We start from the raw sequence: 17,796 nt of genomic DNA, 5'->3' as shown, positions 1-17,796 counted from the left end.
TCAATTTCCTGCCTCTCTCTCTCTCTTTGCCTCTCTGTCTCTGTCTCTATATGTGTCTCTCTCTGTCTCTGTCTCTATATGTGTCTTTCTCTGTCTCTGTCTCTATGTGTGTCTTTCTCTGTCTCTGTCTCTATGTGTGTCTGTCTCTGTCTCTATGTGTGTCTGTCTCTGTCTCTATATGTGTCTCTCTCTGTCTCTGTGTCTATATGTGTCTCTCTCTGTCTCTCTCGCCCACTTCCCCACCCCATCCTCTGTCCACACGCACCTCCTTTGCAGGAGCTGGACGATCCTCTTGCACAGTCCAGATGCCTGCACTTGCTGGCACAGCTCGCCAACAAGGAGAAGAAGCACGGGCAGGCTCGGCGGATGGTGGAGCAGGCCCAGCGCCTGGGAGGGAGTGAGGAGTTCTGGTACCAGTCCACCCTGACCCTGGCGGACACGCTCCTGTCTGCAGAGGGCGAGAGGAGAGAGACCCTGGTGAGGGGCTGCTGTGTGCGGGGCGGGGGCCTGCGGGTGGAGGGTGGCAGGGCCACGGTGACTCCGCCGGGCCTGCCCCAGGTCTGCAAGCTCTTCCAGAAACTCATAGACACCTTCAACGTGCTCAAGAAGGAGAGACCAAACCGAATGCCCATATTGGAATTCATGACCACAGACCTGGAGGCCAGGTAACTTTCTGTGAGGAAGAATGTTAATCACCATGAAAGTTGTGGTGTACTTCTTTCCACTATTAACTCTAAGTCATATTTCGAGCCTGTGAAGTTCAGAGACTCTCAGGACAAGGCCCTGTGTCCGCAGCCGCCTCCCGCACCCCTTCCTTGGCAGCCAGCCTCTCTCGGGACTGGGCGGGCTGGTGGCTTGTTTGTCCCTGGACTCTCAGCTCCTTAGAGTGACTCGATGTCCAGGAAGCCTCTTAAGACTGGGGAAGGTCCGGCCACTCTGCTCCCCACAGCCAGTGTGGGGCGCCCCAGGTGGTCAGCCTCCTCCTGGGGTCTGTCGGTCTGCCTGCCGCTCTCCCCTCCAGTTTTCGGCCCGAGCGTCTGGTCCATGGACACAGCATCAAGCTCTCTGCAGACGCCCAAGGGGCAGGAGGCCGCAGGACAGCCTCCAGGCAGGAACCTCTGCGCTCAGATGAGCAGTGTGTCCCTGAGCCGTCGTCCTGGTTGGTCACTGGTCTTCTGGAAAGCAGCCTCCCATGGCCTCAGCTCCAGCTGCACGGGCCTCTTTCTGGGAACGTGCAGAGCCGGCCGAGGTCTGTCTGTCAAGTCAGACTTGCAGGTCCCGCCTTCACAGAGCAGCTTTTGCTTCACGACCAGAGCGCCGCAGCTTTCGTCTGATTGGGGTTTTCTTTACTCCCTTGTTCTCTGTTGAGCTCTTCCTGTGCTGGGAGAGGGCTCCTCATGGCTGTTCTGTCCCCACCTCTGGGGGGCGCCCCGGTCCTGCCCCAGCAGATGCACCTGGACCCCCAGCTGCAGGTTTGACCTGTGAACAGGCTGCATTTCCACCTGGTTTTCTTTTCTTCCCCAGAGTTCTTTAAGAGAGGGATTTTGAATTTTCAGAGGGATGCTGAGGGCCTGGGGTGGGGAGAGGTTAGTTTCTAACTTCGTGGCATTGTCACCAAAGGGCGTGGCTTGTGGTGTGGAGAGAAGTGTGCTCTCAAGAAGGTGCCCCTCTGGTTTCCCAGAGCCAAGCTGGTGGTGGTGGCTGGCGGCCCTGCCCATCAGTCGCAGCAATGCCCCTGCCCCCGCCCTCGCAGGTGTGTGAACCTCCAGATCAAAGCTGTCCAGGAGCAGCTGGACAGAGACCCCCTGGAGCACTTGTTTCTGATGCTGGAAATAGACAACCGCTTGCTGGAGGTCGAGGAGAAGTTTGCCAGCATCGGCCATAAGGAGAAGTGCGTGGACATTCAGCTGGAGCGGGCCCGCATGAAGAGGTGGGGGGACCCGCTGTGCTCCCTGCCCCGGGGAAGCGCGCAGATGCAGCCTCCCGCCCAGCCCAGGGCACGCGAGCGTAGCTCCGCATCTCGCTCAGGCGTGGACATGCACACCTTTTCACACTCCACCTCACAGGTGACACCTCAGAGGCCAGGAGCTGCCCAGCCCCAGCAGTGTGGTCACCTCCCCGACCGCTCCCATCATCTGCCCATCCCCGCCCCCCGCCTACCCAGGGCCACCCCACCGTGGGGTCCATGCAGGGGTTCAAAACACAGCCAGCAAACCAAAGGCCGGGCATTACAAGTAGCCTCTATGAGGGAAAAGCCACGCGCTGCCTGGGAGCCCCCAGCTAGCAGCTGTGGTCGCCGAAGCCGCTGGGGTCCTTGCAGGGCTTAGGGACACTCAGACACGGGCAGGGAAGCGGGGGCCCTCCGGCCCCCGGACGGCAGCGCTGCCGCAGCGCCGGCATGCCAGCTCCAGACGGTGCGTGCGCGGTCCTCCATCGCTCTTCCAGATAGACTGAGAGGATCCCTCCAGGTAAAACACCTGATTACAAGATTTAGAGTACTAATGAAATATACATCGTAATTACATGAAAACTGCACGTACTCGTCTCGTGCTGACCATGTGACGCTTTGACGGTTTTGTTCTAAAGGCCACTCTTCTTCTGATAAAGGTTGTGTGCCCAAAGTGAGAAATACGAAGAGCAGAGAACTGCACGGTACTTGGAAGCATATGACCTGGCCCAGAGAGCCGTGGCTGGAGCGGTGGACCTGTTTCTCAGTGTCCAGAGCTTACTGTCCCTTCATGACGTAAGGACATTATGTGAATTTTACCTCAATTTTTAAAAATCCCAGTTAAAAAGTGTTGTGATTTAAAAAAAAAAAAAATCCCAGAAAGCTACGGGAGAGATGACCAAATATTTGGAAAGTAAATAGCATACACCAGAATAACTGTGGGCCAGAGAAAAAATCAGAAGGGAAACTATTTTGAACTATAGTATGTGTGTGGTCGGGGGTGGCACGTATCAAAATGTGTAAGAAATCTCTAATGCAGCACTTAGGGGAGCTTTTGTAGCACCAAATACTTGTGTGAGAAGAGGAAAAAACCCTAAATCACTTACCTCAACATGAAAGTAGAAAGAGCAAATCAAACTCAAAATAAGTAGAAGAAAAGAAATTGAAGACCACAGTGGAAACCAATGAAATAGAGAACTGAAAACTGGAAAAGCCAACAAAGCCAAATGCTGTTTCTTTAAGGAGATCAATAAATTGATAAACTTCTAGTCAGATTGATTAAAAAGAGAGAAAGAATATAAATGACCAATATCAGAAATAAGAGATGTAACATCACTATAGACCCCGCATGTTGAACATATAATAAGGGAATATCATGAAAAACTTTACGTCATATGTTTGACAATGGAGATGAAATGGAAAACGCCTTGGAAGACACAAACGACCACAGCTCAGTCAAAAAGAGAGAGATAATGTGAGTAGCCCTCAATTGATTAAATAAATTGAATTTGTAGTTAAAAGTTTTTCCATGAAGAAAATGTCAGACCCATATGAATTTACTAGAGAATACCAGCAAGCATTTAAGGGAAAAAATAATGCCAGTTCTGTGTAGATTGTTTGGGAAAACTGAAAGGGAGGGAATACATCCCAACTCTTCTGTAGGGCTGGTGTCAGTGTGATACCAAAACAAGATAAAGATACTAAGAAAAACCCTATAGACAGTTCTTCTTCATGATCATAGATGTAAAAATTCTAAACAAAATATGGGAAATTAAGTCCAACAATGTGTAAAAAGGATAATATACCAGGTTGATCCCAGGACTTGTGTAACATTCAAAAATCAATCAGTTTGGTTCACCAGATATTTTTAAAAATTAAACATTATTGGACTTCCCTGGTGGTGTAGTAGATGAGAATCCACCCACCAACGCAGGGGATGGGGGTTGATGCCTGGTCTAGGAAGATCCCACCCCCGTGGAGCAGCTCACCCGCGTGCCACAGCCACTGGCCGCGTGCTGCGATGTGCGCGCCTACAGCCTCCGCAGCAAGAGCAGCCCACAGCACTAGGCAGCAAGCCCAGCTCGCCACAACCAGAGGAAGCCTGTGTGCAATGACAGAAGACCCAGCGCAACCAGAAAGAAGAGAGTTATAAGAAGAAAGCATTTAACAAGATCCAGCATCCATTCCTGATTTAAAAAAAAGCAAAACCTCTTAGCAAACTGTTAATAGAAGTGATCTTCCTCAGTCTGATTAAGGGCATCACATGTTGACAGACTGAATGCCTTTTCCTTAAGATGAGGAATAAGATAGTAATGTGTCCTCCACCAGTTCGATCCAGAATGCTATTAGGGTTCTAGCCAATTCAATAAGGCAAGACAAAGAAACTAAAGCATTCAGATTAGAAACGAACATGTAAAACTGTCTTTGTTCACAGATAATGTGCTTGTCTGTGTAGAAACCTTGTGCAACTACAGGAAAATACAGCTGCTACTGCTAAGGAGTGAGCTTGACAAGGTTGCACGATGCAAGAACAGTACACAAACACTAATTGTACATCTCCATACACCAATAATATCAATGTATATTAAATATGACAGCATACATATGAAACTCCCATACAATTGTTCTCCTATGTTATTCGGAGAAGGCAATGGCAGCCCACTCCAGTACTCTTGCCTGGAAAATCCCATGGAGGGAGGAGCCTGGTAGGCTGCAGTCCATGACACGACTGAGCGACTTCACTTTCACTTTCATATGAAATTTGACCCAGAAAGTGAAAACTCGTACCCTGAGAACCACAAAACATTGCTAGAAAAATTACACAATACCTAAATCAATGGAAAGGTATATTAAGTTCATGGCTCAGGAGACTTGATGTTATTAAGATGTCAATTCTCCCCCTAAATTATCTACAATCCTAATCAAGATTCTGCAGGGTTTTTTAAAATAGAAATTGACAAAGTGACTTTTAAATCTATGTGGAATTTAAAAGGCCTAACATAGCCAACACAACTCTGAAAAAGAACAAAGTTGGAGGCCTAACGTTACCTGATTTTAAGACTTACTGTAAAGCTATGGGTGAATAATTTAACTCAGATGACCATAATATCTACTACTGTGGGCAAGAATCCCTTAGAAGAAATGGAATAGCCCTCACAGTCAACAAAAGTGTCCGAAATGCAGTGCTTGGATGGAATCTCAAAGATGACAGAATGATCTCTGTTCGTTTCCAAGGCAAACCATTCAGTATCACAGTAATCCAAGTCTATGCCCCGACCAGTAATGCTGAAGAAGCTGAAGTTGAACAGTTCTATGAAGACCTACAAGACCTCTAGAACTAACACCCAAAAAAGTTGTCCTTTTCATTATAGGGGATTGGAATGTAAAAGTAGGAAGTCCAGAAATATCTGGAGTCACAGGCAAATTTGGCCTTGGAGTACAGAATGAAGCAGGGCAAAGGCTAATAGAGTTTTGCCAAGAGAACACACTGGTCATAGCAAACAACCTCTTCCAACAACACAAGAGAAGACTCTACACATGCACACATCACCAGATGGTCAATACCAAAATCATATTGATTATATTCTTTGCAGCCAAGGATGGAGAAGCTCTATACAGTCAGCAAAAACAAGACCGGGAGCTGACTGTGGCTCAGATCATGAGCTCCTTATTGCCAATTTCAGAGTTAAGTTGAAGAAAGTAGAGAAAACCACTAGACCATTCAGGTATGACCTAAATCAAACCCCTTATGATTATACAGTGCAAGTGACAAGTAGACTCAAGGGATTAGACTTGATAGAGTGCCTGAAGAACTATGGACGGAAGAGGTTCATGACATTGTACAGGAGGCAGGGATCAAGACCATCCCCAAGAAAAAGAAATGCAAAAAGGCAAAATGGTTGTCTGAGGAGACCTTAAAATAGTTGTGAAAAGAAGAGAAGTGAAAGGCAAAGAAGAAAAGGAAAGATATACTCATCTGAATGCAGAGTTCCAAAGAATAGTAGAGAGAGATAAGAAAGCCTTCCTCAGTGATCAATGCAAAGAAATAGAGGAAAACAGTAGAATGGGAATGACTAGAGATCTTTTCAAGAAAATTAGAGATACCAAGGGAACATTTCATGCCAAGATGGGCACAATAAAGGACAGAAATGGTATGGACCTAACAGAAGCAGAAGATATTAAGAAGAGGTGGCAAGAATACACAGAAGAACTATACAAAAAAGATCTTCATGACTCAGATAACCACGATGGTGTGATCACTCACCTAGAGCCAGACATGCTGGAATGCGAAGTCTAGTGGGCCTTAGGAAGCATCACTACAAACAAAGCTAGTGGAGGTGATGGAATTCCAGTTGAGCTGTTTCAAATCCTAAAAGATGATGCTGTGAAAGGGCTGCACTCAATATGCCAGCAAATTTGGAAAACTCAGCAGTGGCCACAGGACTGGAAAAGGTCAGTTTTCATTCCAATCCCAGAGAAAGGCAATGCCAAAGAATGCTCAAACTACCGCACAATTGCACTCATCTCACATGCTAGTAAAGTAATGCTCAAAATTCTCCAAGCCAGGTTTCAACAATACATGAACCGTGAACTTGCAGATGTTCAAGCTGGATTTAGAAAGGGCAGAGGAACCAGAGATCAAATTGCCAACATTCGTTGGATCATTAAAAAAGCAAGAGAGTTCCAGAAAAAACATTTACTTCTGCTTTATTGACTCCGCCAAAGCCTTTGACCATGTGGATCACAACAAACTATGGAAAATTTGGAAAGAGATAGGAATACCAGACCACCTGACCTGCCTCTTGAGAAATCTGTATGCAGGTCAGGAAGCAAGAGTTAGAACTGGACATGGGACACCAGACTGGTTTCAAATAGGGACAGGAGTAATGTCAAGGCTGTATATTGTTGCCCTGCTTATTTAACTTATATGCAGAGTACATCATGAGAAACGCTGGACTGGAAGAAACACAGCTGGAATCAAGATTGTCAGGAGAAATATCAATAACCTCACATATGCAGATGACACCACCCTATGGCACAAAGCGAAAAAGAACTAAAGAGCCTCTTGATGAAAGTGAAAGAGGAGAGTGAAAGTGTTGGCTTAAGGCTCAACATTCAGAAAACTAAGATCATGGCATCTGGTCCCATCACTTCATGGCAAATAGATGGGGAAACAGTGGAAACAGTGACAGACTTTATTTTTTTGGTCTCCAAAATCACTGCAGATGTTGACTGCAGCCATGAAATTAAAAGACACTTGTTCCTTGGAAGAAAAGTTTTGACCAACCTTTCAAATCCTGAAAGATGATGCTGTGAAAGTGCTGCACTCAATATGCCAGCACATTTGGAAAACTCAGCAGTGGCCACAGGACTGGAAAAGGTCAGTGTTCATTCCAATCCCAAAGAAAGGCAATGCCAAAGAATGCTCAAACTACCGCACAATTGCACTCATCTCACACGCTAGTAAAGTAATGCTCAAAATTCTCCAAGCCAGGCTTCAGCAATATGTGAACCGTGAACTTCCTGATATTCAAGCTGGTTTTAGAAAAGGCAGAGGAACCAGAGATCAAATTGCCAACATCCGCTGGATCATGGAAAAATCAAGAGAGTTCCAGAAAAACATCTATTTCTGCTTTATTGACTATGCCAAAGCCTTTGACTGTGTGGATCACAATAAACTGTGGAAAATTCTGAAAGAGATGGGAATACCAGACCACCTGACCTGCCTCTTGAGAAATCTGTAGGCAGGTCAGGAAGCAACAGTTAGAACTGGACATGGAACAACAGACTGGCTCCAAATAGGAAAAGGAGTACATCAAGGCTGTATATTATCACCCTGCATGTTTAACTTATATGCAGAGTACATCATGCGAAGTGCTGGACTGGAAGAAACACAAGCTGGAATCAAGATTGCCGGGAGAAATATCAATAACCTCAGATATGCAGATGACACCACCCTTATGGCAGAAAGTGAAGAGGAACTCAAAAGCCTCTTGATGAAAGTGAAAGTGGAGAGTGAAAAAGTTGGCTTAAAGCTCAACATTCATGTGTAATTTTACACATGAAGAAGATCATGGCATCCGGTCCCATCACTTCATGGGAAATAGATGGGGAAACAGTGGAAACAGTGTCAGACTTTACTTTTTTGGGCTCCAAAATCACTGCAGATGGTAACTGCAGCCATGAAATTAAAAGACGCTTACTCCTTGGAAGGAAAGTTATGACCAACCTAGATAGCATATTGAAAAGCAGAGACATTACTTTGCCAACAAAGGTCCGTCTAGTCAAGGCTATGGTTTTTCCTGTGGTCATGTATGGATGTGAGAGTTGGACTGTGAAGAAGGCTGAGCGCTGAAGAATTGATGCTTTTGAACTGTGGTGTTGGAGAAGACTCCTGAGAGTCCCTTGGACTGCAAGGAGATCCAACCAGTCCATTCTGAAGATCAGCCCTGGGATTTCTTTGGAGGGAATGATGCTGAAGCTGAAACTCCAGTACTTTGGCTACCTCATGCGAAAAGTTGACTCATTGGAAAAGACTCTGATGCTGGGAGGGATTGGGGGCAGGAGGAGAAGGGGACGACAGAGGATGAGATGGCTGGATGGCATCACTGACTCGATGGATGTGAGTCTGAGTGAACTCCGGGAGTTGGTGATGGACAGGGAGGCCTGGCGTGCTGCGATTCATGGGGTCGAGAAGAGTCGGACACGACTGAGCGACTGAACTGAAATGAGATAGCATATTAAAAAGCAGAGACATTACTTTGCCGACAAAGGCCCGTCTAGTCAAAGCTATGGTTTTTCCAGTAGTCAGGTATGGATCTGAGAGTTGGAGTATAAAGAAAGCTGAACACTGAAGAACTGATGCTTTTGAAGTGTGGTGTTGGAGAAGACTCTTGAGAGTCCCTTGGACTGCAAGGAGATCCAACCAGTCCATCCTAAAGGAAACCAACTGTGAATATTCATTGGAAGGACTGATGCTGAAGCTGGAACTCCACTACTTTGGCCACCTGATATGAAGAACTGACTTGTTGGAAAAGACCCTGATGCTGGGAAAGATTGAAGGCAGGAGGAGAAGGGGACGATAGAGGATGAGATGGTTGGATGGCATCACCAAGTCAATAGACATGAGTTTGAGTAAACTCCGGGAGTTGGTGATGGACAGGGAAGCCTGGCGTGCTGCAGTCCACGGGGTCTCAAAGAGTCAGACACGTCTGAGCGGCTGAACTAAACCGTAAAGCTATGGGAATCGAGATAGTGTGGCTTTAATGTAAAATTACACATCAGTGGAACATAATAGAGAATGTAAAAATAGACACATGCATACAGAAAGAAAACTGACTTTCAGCAAAGGTGCAAAGAGAGTTCAGTGAAGAAGGGCTCACCTTTAAAACAAAGCTGCTGGAACAACTGGACGTCCATCCCCCAGAATTACCCTTCCGTTCATACCTCACACTACGTGTAAGAACCAGCTCAAGACTGGTCACAGGGCTACATGTAAGAGCTGAAACTGTGACACTTTTAGAAGAAAACATAGGAAAATGCCTCTGCAGCCTTAAAGTTTAGCAGATGAGACCAAAATCTTTCTTACCCATGAGACCAAAATCATAATCCATCAAAAAAAATTTTATAAATTGGACTCAGCTCTTCAAAAGACACCATTAAGAAAATGCAAAGACAAGTTGCCAACTGGGAGAAAATATTTACAAATCATTTATCTGACAAAGGTCTTGTATCTAGAATATATTAATGTAAAGAACTTTCAAAATAGACATAAGTAACCCAATAATAACGGGCTAAACATGTGAACAGACCTTTCTTCAAAGAAAATACGTGGATGGTAAATAATCACAAAAGACGGCAAGTTTATTAGTGAGTCGGAAAAACCGCCACACAACTGTTAACACGGCTCCAACTTGAAGGACCAACTGCACCAAATGTTATCAGGACGTAAGACACTGGGACAGCCCCCTGGGCTGCCAGTGGGGACAGCAGGGGCGACCACCTTGGGAACGGTTTGGCGGTTTCGTGAAGAGCGAAGGCACGGCCCCGTGTGGCCCAGCCACCCCGCTCCTGGGCGTGTGCCCCACACAGACGCGTGTGCGAACGCTCACTTCAGGGCTCTTTGCCACAGCCCCAAACTGGGGGTGTGGGAGCAGGCGGGCAGATGGCCTCGGCAGAGTGCAGCTCATCCGTGTGAAGGGACTCACCGCGCCCCGCGCTGCAGTCCGTGGGGTCGCAGAGAGTCTGACATGGCTGAGCGACGGAACAACTCCCAGGATGGACACAGCCTGCAGAGAGCACGTGCTCTGCGGTTCCATTACGTAAAATCAGGAAGAGCCACTGACTGACCGAGCCGAGCCGGAAGAGAGGCTTGCCTAGGAAGGAGAAGCGGAGGGAGGGTGGGCGGGGCCTGACGGTGGGCGGGGACTGGTGGGCGTGGCGGTGGGCGTGGCGGGGGCGGGGCGGTGGGCTGGGCTCGCCTAGGAGGGAGAAGCGGAGGGAGAGGCGGGCGGGGCCTGACGGTGGGCGGGGACTGGTGGGCGTGGCGGTGGGCGTGGCGGGGGCGGGGCGGTGGGCTGGGCTCGCCTAGGAGGGAGAAGCGGAGGGAGAGGGTGGGCGGGGCCGACGGTGGGCGGGGCCTGGCAGCGGGCGGGGCCTGGCGGGCGGGCTGCCCAGGCGGTGGTTCCCGCCCTGATGGTCGCACCCCTCAGTTACAGAATGTCAGCAGCCCTTTGATGCGAAGACTGCGGCACCTCAGGCTCAGCCTCGTGGAGGGCTGTCTGGACACGCTGCAGCTCACCTGGGAGGACGCCCGGCAGCGGCAGCTGGAGCAGAGCTCCACGGACAAGCTGCTGTCCGACTTCCTGCAGAGCCCCAGTGACTACACCGCTGTCGGCCTGGTAACGTCCCCGGACACGCGCTGGCCCCCCCCCCCCCCCACCGTGTGCCTGACCAGCTATTGGGAACCCAGAAGGTCGGGGTTCATAAACGTCCCCCGAGATCTCTGAGCAGAGGGGTTCTCTGCCCCGGTAGCTCCCAGCAGCCCAAAAAGGCCCGTCTAATTGGCTAATGAGATCGGGGTCTGCCTGGGGGAGGTGCCCCTTCCCAAGGCGGGTGCTCTGACGGCTGTGTCGCCACAGGAAGCTGTCCATAAAGGTGAGCTGCCATCTGTTAAAAAGATGAGTTACATCTGCAGAACGATTCTGAGGAAAATGTGTTCTGTTCTTAGACTGTTTCAGATTTCATCAAGTGTGGACCCAATTAATTTGACGTAACTAAATGAACCAAATGAGTCCTAAATGGAACTCAGTACAAACTCATGTCCTTGTCAGTTCAGTTCAGTTCAGTAGCTCAGTCACGTTCAGCTCTCTGCGACCCTATGGACTGCAGCACACCAGGCCTCCCTGCCCATCACCCACTCCCATCCTTGTCAACCTGCCCCAAACTGAGGCTCCTCAGCAGACTCTAGAACCTCCCAGCACCTGAGCCTTGGAGACCCTCGCCACATTGCAGGGCTGTTGGAGGGTGGGGCCCGGGTGGGCAGCAGCGGCGGCCCTTGTTGACTGAGGTGGTTTGTGTCCCTGAAGAAGTGGTTCAACCTGAAGCACAGCCTGGCGCACGTGGTGCTGGCGCAGCTGGGGAGCCTGCAGTCGCTGAGCACGGAGTGCGAGGAGCCTCACCCGCGGCTCCTGGGCCTGGCCGGGAAGGCGCTGCGCCTGCTGGCTGAGAACTGGGACCTCCTGCTGCCCGCCTGCTCCTGGGAGGAGAGCCTCTGGGTGCGTTCTGCTGACTCCCAGACTGACCGCTTAGGCCTAAAAAACAAAAATATATTCAGAGCTCACTGGATCTTTGTAAGAACTGGGGTAGAAAACAAGCCTTGAATTGTCTGGGGTGAAGAAGCATGGTGTGGGCTGTGGAGGGAGGAAAAGGCAGGCCAAAGGCCTGACCCCCGGAGGAAGGATGCGAGAGGGAGCAGGGGCAAGCAGGACAGGCCGTCCTATGTGGAGCATCCCACCCCCGCCCCAAATGGGGGTGTTCCTGGGCGGTGGCTCCTGGCGCCTCCCCCACCCCAGCAGCTCTGTGCCTGAGGACCGGGCCCCTGCCCTACCCAGGGATCGGTCCTGCCCACTCTCGCTGCCACCCCCCACTCCCCGCCCCCACCCACCCACACGGTCCAGGGAAGCCCTCCTCCCGACAGCCGTGCCAGTGCACCCAGGACCGCCCTCTTCTCTTCAGTACCCACCCCTGCCAGGTTGCCCTGCAGGCCTGGTGCCCCTGAGGAAGCCCCTGCCCCTAGGAAGGGATTCTGGTGACAGCCGCCACCGTGGGAGCTCCTGGTCGTCGTCCTAAATGCCTCTGTAGATGCCAGAAGGCACCTGCCCAGCTGCAGCCAGGCCGGCCCCAGGGACCTGGCCGGGTGCACAGCCCTGGGGTCAGCTCAGTGGCAGCTGTCCGGGTCTCCAGGCCCTGAGACGTGACTCACGTTTGGGGGAATTGGTGGCATCCGGGTCTCCAGGCCCTAAGACGTGACTCACGTTTGGGGGAATCTGTGGCATTGTGGCCCTGCATTCAACTGGTATTCACTGAGCACCTGAAAAGGTGGCTCTGAGTCAGGTAGATACAGACCAGACATGTGGCGCCTCGTGAGCGGGCGTCCGTCAAGGAAGCTGCGCTCACCACACGCCCGCTCGGAGGGGCTACCCATCTCTGTCTTATCCTCGCAGACCCAGGGCTCCCCCAATCTGAGTCTCCTGGGCCCGCTGCCCCCCAAGCAGGTCCCTCTGGCCTCCCAAGGACCCCTTCAGGGTGCCTTGTCCTGCAGAGGAGACAAGAGGAGCCTTGGCCCCTGGGCCCCTGGGGCAGATGGGCACCCGGCTCCCCCAGGCCTGGTGCTCGAGGGAGGGTATTTGCAGAGCCTGAAGGGGCGCGGCACAGAAGGCCACCCCACGGGCATGCCAAGGCTCCTCCCTGCGGCACCTGCTAGGTGCCAGCTTCTCTGCCAGGCCCCCACCGGTCACCTAAATCAGCGAAGGATGGGCTGCAGCTGACCTGCCGCACCCCTCACCGAGGGGTCCTGCCGAGACGCGCATCCACACTGCCCCAGGCACTGACTGGAGGGGTGTCCTCCGCAGGGGGCCGCTGAGCTGAGCAGCCTCAGGGGTCTGGAGGTCAACCAGGAGGACCCAGAACATGAAGGGCTCTACAGTGAACTGCCGTCCTTCAGGGCCACCCCCGAGGAGCGGAGGAAGGGCTGGGACCAGAGGGTACGCCGGCCCCCGCCCAGCGCCAGGCCGCCCGGCCCGCAGAGCCCGCCTGAGTCTGAGCTCCCCCCGCAGAGGAGGGTGGTGCTGGCCCAGCAGTACCTGGCCCAGGCGTCCGAGGTGCTGCTGCAGTGCCTGCACGGGGCCCTGGGCAGCAACCTCCTGGACATCGCTGCGGCCGCCAGCCTGGAGATGGTGGAGTGCATAGGCATCCTGGAGCCCGCGACCGCCTGCCAGTTCCTTGCGCTGTCTCAGGTGTGCTCTGCTCTGGGCCCCTTCTGCAAGGCCCCCCCTTGGCCACTGGGGAGAGGGAGGCCCCCGGAGACCCCGGTGCTCCCTCTGCCGGCGGCCCCACCCACCAGGCTACGACTGGGCTCCGCTTTAAGGACAGTGCTCATTGGAGGAGGCACCCCAGGTACCTGGAGAAGGGGGCCCGGCCCCCCATCGCAGTTCCCGTGGGCGCACGAGCAGCGGAAGCCCCCAGGCTTGTGTTCCTGGGGCTCGGGAGAGCAGAGCACTCTCCTCCCTGCGTCCTGAGCCGGCAGGCCCGCGGGCTCAGCGGTGAAGGCCGCCTCACCCGGCCTCTAGGCTGTGCCAGCCACCTGGAGGAGCGCCTGGGTGCCCACCTGCCACGGACAGTGCCCAGGCCCCCATGGCAGCCTCCGCGGTCTGTTTCAGAGCTGCTCGGCCTCTGAGAGGATGCGCGATGTCCTGCTCGCCGCCACAGCCAACACCAGCAGCTCACAGCTGGCTGCGCTGCTGCAGCTTCAGGACAGGCTGAGGCGCCAGGAGAGGACGTCCACCAACCTGTGTGCCAGCGTGGAGCAGAGACTGGCCGCCATATCCAAGGTAAACCAGCCGAGGCCACCCTTGAGCCTGCCCCGCCCCGCAGCTCTGCAGATGCCCTCGGACCAGGTGCAGATCCCGGCCCTGCCTCCCGCTTGCTGTGTGGTTCTGGGAGAGCCACTCCCCATCTCTGAGCTGCAGCTTCTCATGGGCCCAGCGGGGAGAGAGCTCACCTTCAGCATTGGCTGGACTCTGCAAACTCACAGTACAGACACCCAGACCTGCGAAGGTCGTGAAGGACCATCGGGAGGACGGGGCTCTAGGGGGGTCCATTTCAGTTCATGCTGTGTTTGAGGAAATGTTTTATATTCAGCCAAGTCTTAGAATTTAATTTTGGAAGAAATTTGCAGAGCATGGTAGCTAATAGAACCTCCTCTTTTATTTAGACTAGCAAATATGAATTGGAAACTAAAGAAAGTAAACTTGATGAAATTGAATACAGAAAACAGGCCAGAACACTCTGGTCAAGCCCACCCTCCTCCTCTGTGGGGCTTCCATGGCCGCTGGTGTGGGCAGACCTCGCACCCCTCGATCCAGGCTGCCTTTCTCCTTCTGACCAGTAGGGATGGGATGACTCTCTGTGCACGGCCGTAACTGTGTGTGCCGGGGGTGTTAGCGGCAGCCCTGGCCTCCAGTGCCTTCCCATGTGACACCCCAGAAATGTCTCCAGGCCAAGAGCCCTGCCGTGACCCAGGGACAGGAATCCCCTCTCCTGCAGGGCAGGGCCAGCCTGGAGGAGGTGAGAGGCAGTCTGTAAACCCTGGGAAAACTCATCAGTTGAAAGCCCGGCAGTCTTCTGCTGAGACACGGTACTGGAGAGGACGCCCCAGCGGCCAGTCAGCGGGGACCCGCGTCCCCAGCCCGTGAGCACCAGAGACACAGCTTCAAATGTGTGAACAGAACCGACTCAAACAGGAGCCGCAGACAGATCCTCGGCTCCGTGGGGAGGCTGGACCCATCCTGGCAGTTGCTGGTAGAAAGAGAAAATGAATCGGCAGCAACCTGCAGAAGTGTGCGGGAACGTCCCCAAGTGCAGGAGGCCTGCACGGACATGGCCCGATGTTCATGGAACGAGGAGCCAGGAAGGAGCAGGCGCACCTGCCCCCCCCAGGTGTGTGTGGAACCTCTACCAAGTGGACCGTCACTGGCCGCTGGATGCCTCAGCAGATGCCAAGTGCTGAAATCACTCAGAGTTTGTTTTCTAACCACAAGGAAATTAAAACATAAATCAATAACTAAAAGATACATGTAAAAAAAAATGCAATTTCCTTGAAATTAAACAGTATGTCTATCATCATCAATTGGTCAGAGAAGAAATGACAATGGAATTTACAAAATATTTTAAATTGACTTAAAGAATGAAAATACTATATATGAAAACCTAGGAGCCTTGTCTAAAACAGGGTTTAGGGAAAAATACACCCTTGAGTACAAAAAGAAAGCCTTAAAAAACTGATTTAAACTTTGATTTCAAGAAGCTAGAATAAAAACATTTAAGAAAAAAGGAAAACAAGTGAGAGACAGAACAACAGAAACCATGAAATTAAATCACGCCTCCGGCAGAGGAAATCGGTAACAGCAAGAATGGGTTCCCAGGGGCGGACTGCCAATAGTAAAACTGATAGACACTTAGGAAGACCTGACGAAGAAAAGACAGAAATTTCAGGATAGGTGATATGACATCATGAGATCCTTCAGACATCGAAAAACTAATAAGAGACTGTTTTTATAACCTTACTCTAATAAATTTGACAATTTGAATGAAATGGACAAATTCCTCAAAAAATATAACCTACCAAAGCTGACAATAGAAAATCTGAATAACTTAATCTCTCTTCAAGAAGTGAAGCCTTAACACCATCACAAAGACAGTCCCAGACCCAGTTGGCTTCACCAACAAATTCCCCCAAACACTGAAGGAAGAAATGATCCTTCAGGGACCAGGAGCAAGAAGAACACTCCCTGACTCTCTTCAGAGAGGCCCCACGAGCCTCCATACTGAAGACCCAGCGAGGACCTCACATGCGGGGAAAAATCTCTTATCGCCGTGGACACAAAGTATCAGCCAGAAGGCCCAGCGACTGTGAAGGGATAATGCAGGAGGATCAGATGCTGTGCACCATGCAGTCCAGTATTTTAACTCGTTCAATATAGTCCACCGTATTAACAGGAGGAAAAGGAGAAAATCATAAGGCCATCTTGATAGATGCAGAAAAACTGTCAAAATTCAACACCAGCCCGTGATTTCAAAAAATCAAGATAGGAGATAATTTTATTTATTTGTAATTGAAGGGTGATTGCCTTACGGCGTTGTGCTGGTTTCTACCAAACACCAACATGAATCGGCCAAGGGTTTACCCCTGCCCCGCCCCCTCCCTCCCCACCCACCCCTCTAGGTGGTTACCCAGCCCGGGTGTGAGTTCCCTGAGTCACATAGCAGTTTCCATTGGTTCTCTGGCTTACATATGGTAATGTATGTTTCCATGTTACTAAGAAAATAATTTCCTTAATTTGATAAAGAATATCTTTAAAACTCTATAGCAAAGATCATACTATACATTAATTTTCAGAAAAATTCTGAAAACTTTTCTCCTAGAGTTGAAATGACACAAGAAAGCTATCACACTTCTATTCAATAGAACAGTTAGACTAGAAAAAGGAATAAAGGGCAGAAGCATTGAAAAGGGAGAAGTAAACCTGTACTCACAGTCAGCGTGATTGTGGGCCTCAAAAGTCAGCGTCTCTGAGACACAACATGCAGACGGTGGGAGGCCGCGGCTGCCGGCTGTGCCGTGGCTGCGGCTCCGTACGCCAGTTACAAGCAGCGACGGTGTCTGAATAACCGTTTTCAGTGCCATCAAAACCAATCAAACACCTAAGGAAAACCCAATAAAAGACACACGGTCTCTACCCCCAAAACCACAAACGTCTCTAAGGAAAATTCAAAAAGAACTGACTAAGCAGAGAGGCAGCCGCGTCTGGGGGATGTAAGGAAGTGCCAGCTTCTGAAACAGGATAGCAGGACCTGCTTGAAGCGGCGGAAGAGACGACAGAGAAAGGCCAGGAACAGGCCCGCCACGCACGCCTGACTCACATCGAGGGCGACTGCTGGGCGGGGAGGGGACGGTGCCTCCCCCTGAGGAGGTGACACAGCAGAGCTCGCGGACGCCGCTTTCGGAGACGAGCCTCCTCATCACCAGGAAGCAGGTACTTACTACACGCTGCACTGCACGGACGTGAAGAACCTCTGTTCATCAGAACCACAGCCCAGGAGTCAAAGGCAGAGCTCAGAGGTCCAGCACACTCCCGGAGTGACCGGGAGCTGGAATCCTGTGTGGAGAAAGGAGGCGGCCCGCTCTCAGGAAGAGAAAGACTGAGCTTCCAATAGAGGAAATTCACAAGGCTGGACTGTCACAGAAGATACCCAAACGGCCAGTAAACTTTTAAAACGTTTCACTGGTCATCAGAGAAACGCAAAACTTAAAACCCTGCCCAAGTGCTACTGGACGTCCACCAGAGGGGCGGAAAACACCCAGGGCTGAAGAGGAGAGGGCCCCGGTGGGGGTGGGGGTAGGCTCCGTCCGCACGTAGCCCCTTGGGAAGTGAGTTCAACTCAGCAACTCTCCCTGCGGGCTGTGGTCCCCAAGGACAGACGTCACAGCAGTATTAGTGCCCACTGGCCACAGGCGGATGAGAGGCTGTGGCTCCCCCGTGGGACACTGCAGGCGTAAAGGGCAACAG

The 17,796-nt window shown here is 51.4% G+C and overlaps 1 protein-coding gene across 1 annotated transcript in view; it reads left to right on the top strand.

The window, feature by feature from the left end:
- The window catches only part of CFAP46 (cilia and flagella associated protein 46), a 99,983-nt gene that overhangs the window by 66,287 nt on the left and 15,900 nt on the right, over positions 1-17,796 (top strand). Inside the window, exons 36-46 of the mRNA XM_055560336.1 lie at positions 277-477; positions 559-665; positions 1,754-1,930; positions 2,608-2,743; positions 10,660-10,848; positions 11,536-11,799; positions 12,246-12,380; positions 12,673-12,723; positions 13,081-13,212; positions 13,285-13,464; positions 13,888-14,058. Of these exons, the coding sequence (XP_055416311.1) occupies positions 277-477; positions 559-665; positions 1,754-1,930; positions 2,608-2,743; positions 10,660-10,848; positions 11,536-11,799; positions 12,246-12,380; positions 12,673-12,723; positions 13,081-13,212; positions 13,285-13,464; positions 13,888-14,058 (1,743 nt within the window). The remainder of the gene's footprint in view (positions 1-276; positions 478-558; positions 666-1,753; positions 1,931-2,607; positions 2,744-10,659; positions 10,849-11,535; positions 11,800-12,245; positions 12,381-12,672; positions 12,724-13,080; positions 13,213-13,284; positions 13,465-13,887; positions 14,059-17,796) is intronic.

This window comes from Bubalus kerabau, chromosome 22 (assembly GCF_029407905.1).
Source record: "Bubalus kerabau isolate K-KA32 ecotype Philippines breed swamp buffalo chromosome 22, PCC_UOA_SB_1v2, whole genome shotgun sequence".
Classification (NCBI taxonomy): domain Eukaryota; kingdom Metazoa; phylum Chordata; class Mammalia; order Artiodactyla; family Bovidae; genus Bubalus; species Bubalus kerabau.
This window is presented reverse-complemented; position numbering and strand designations above follow the sequence as displayed.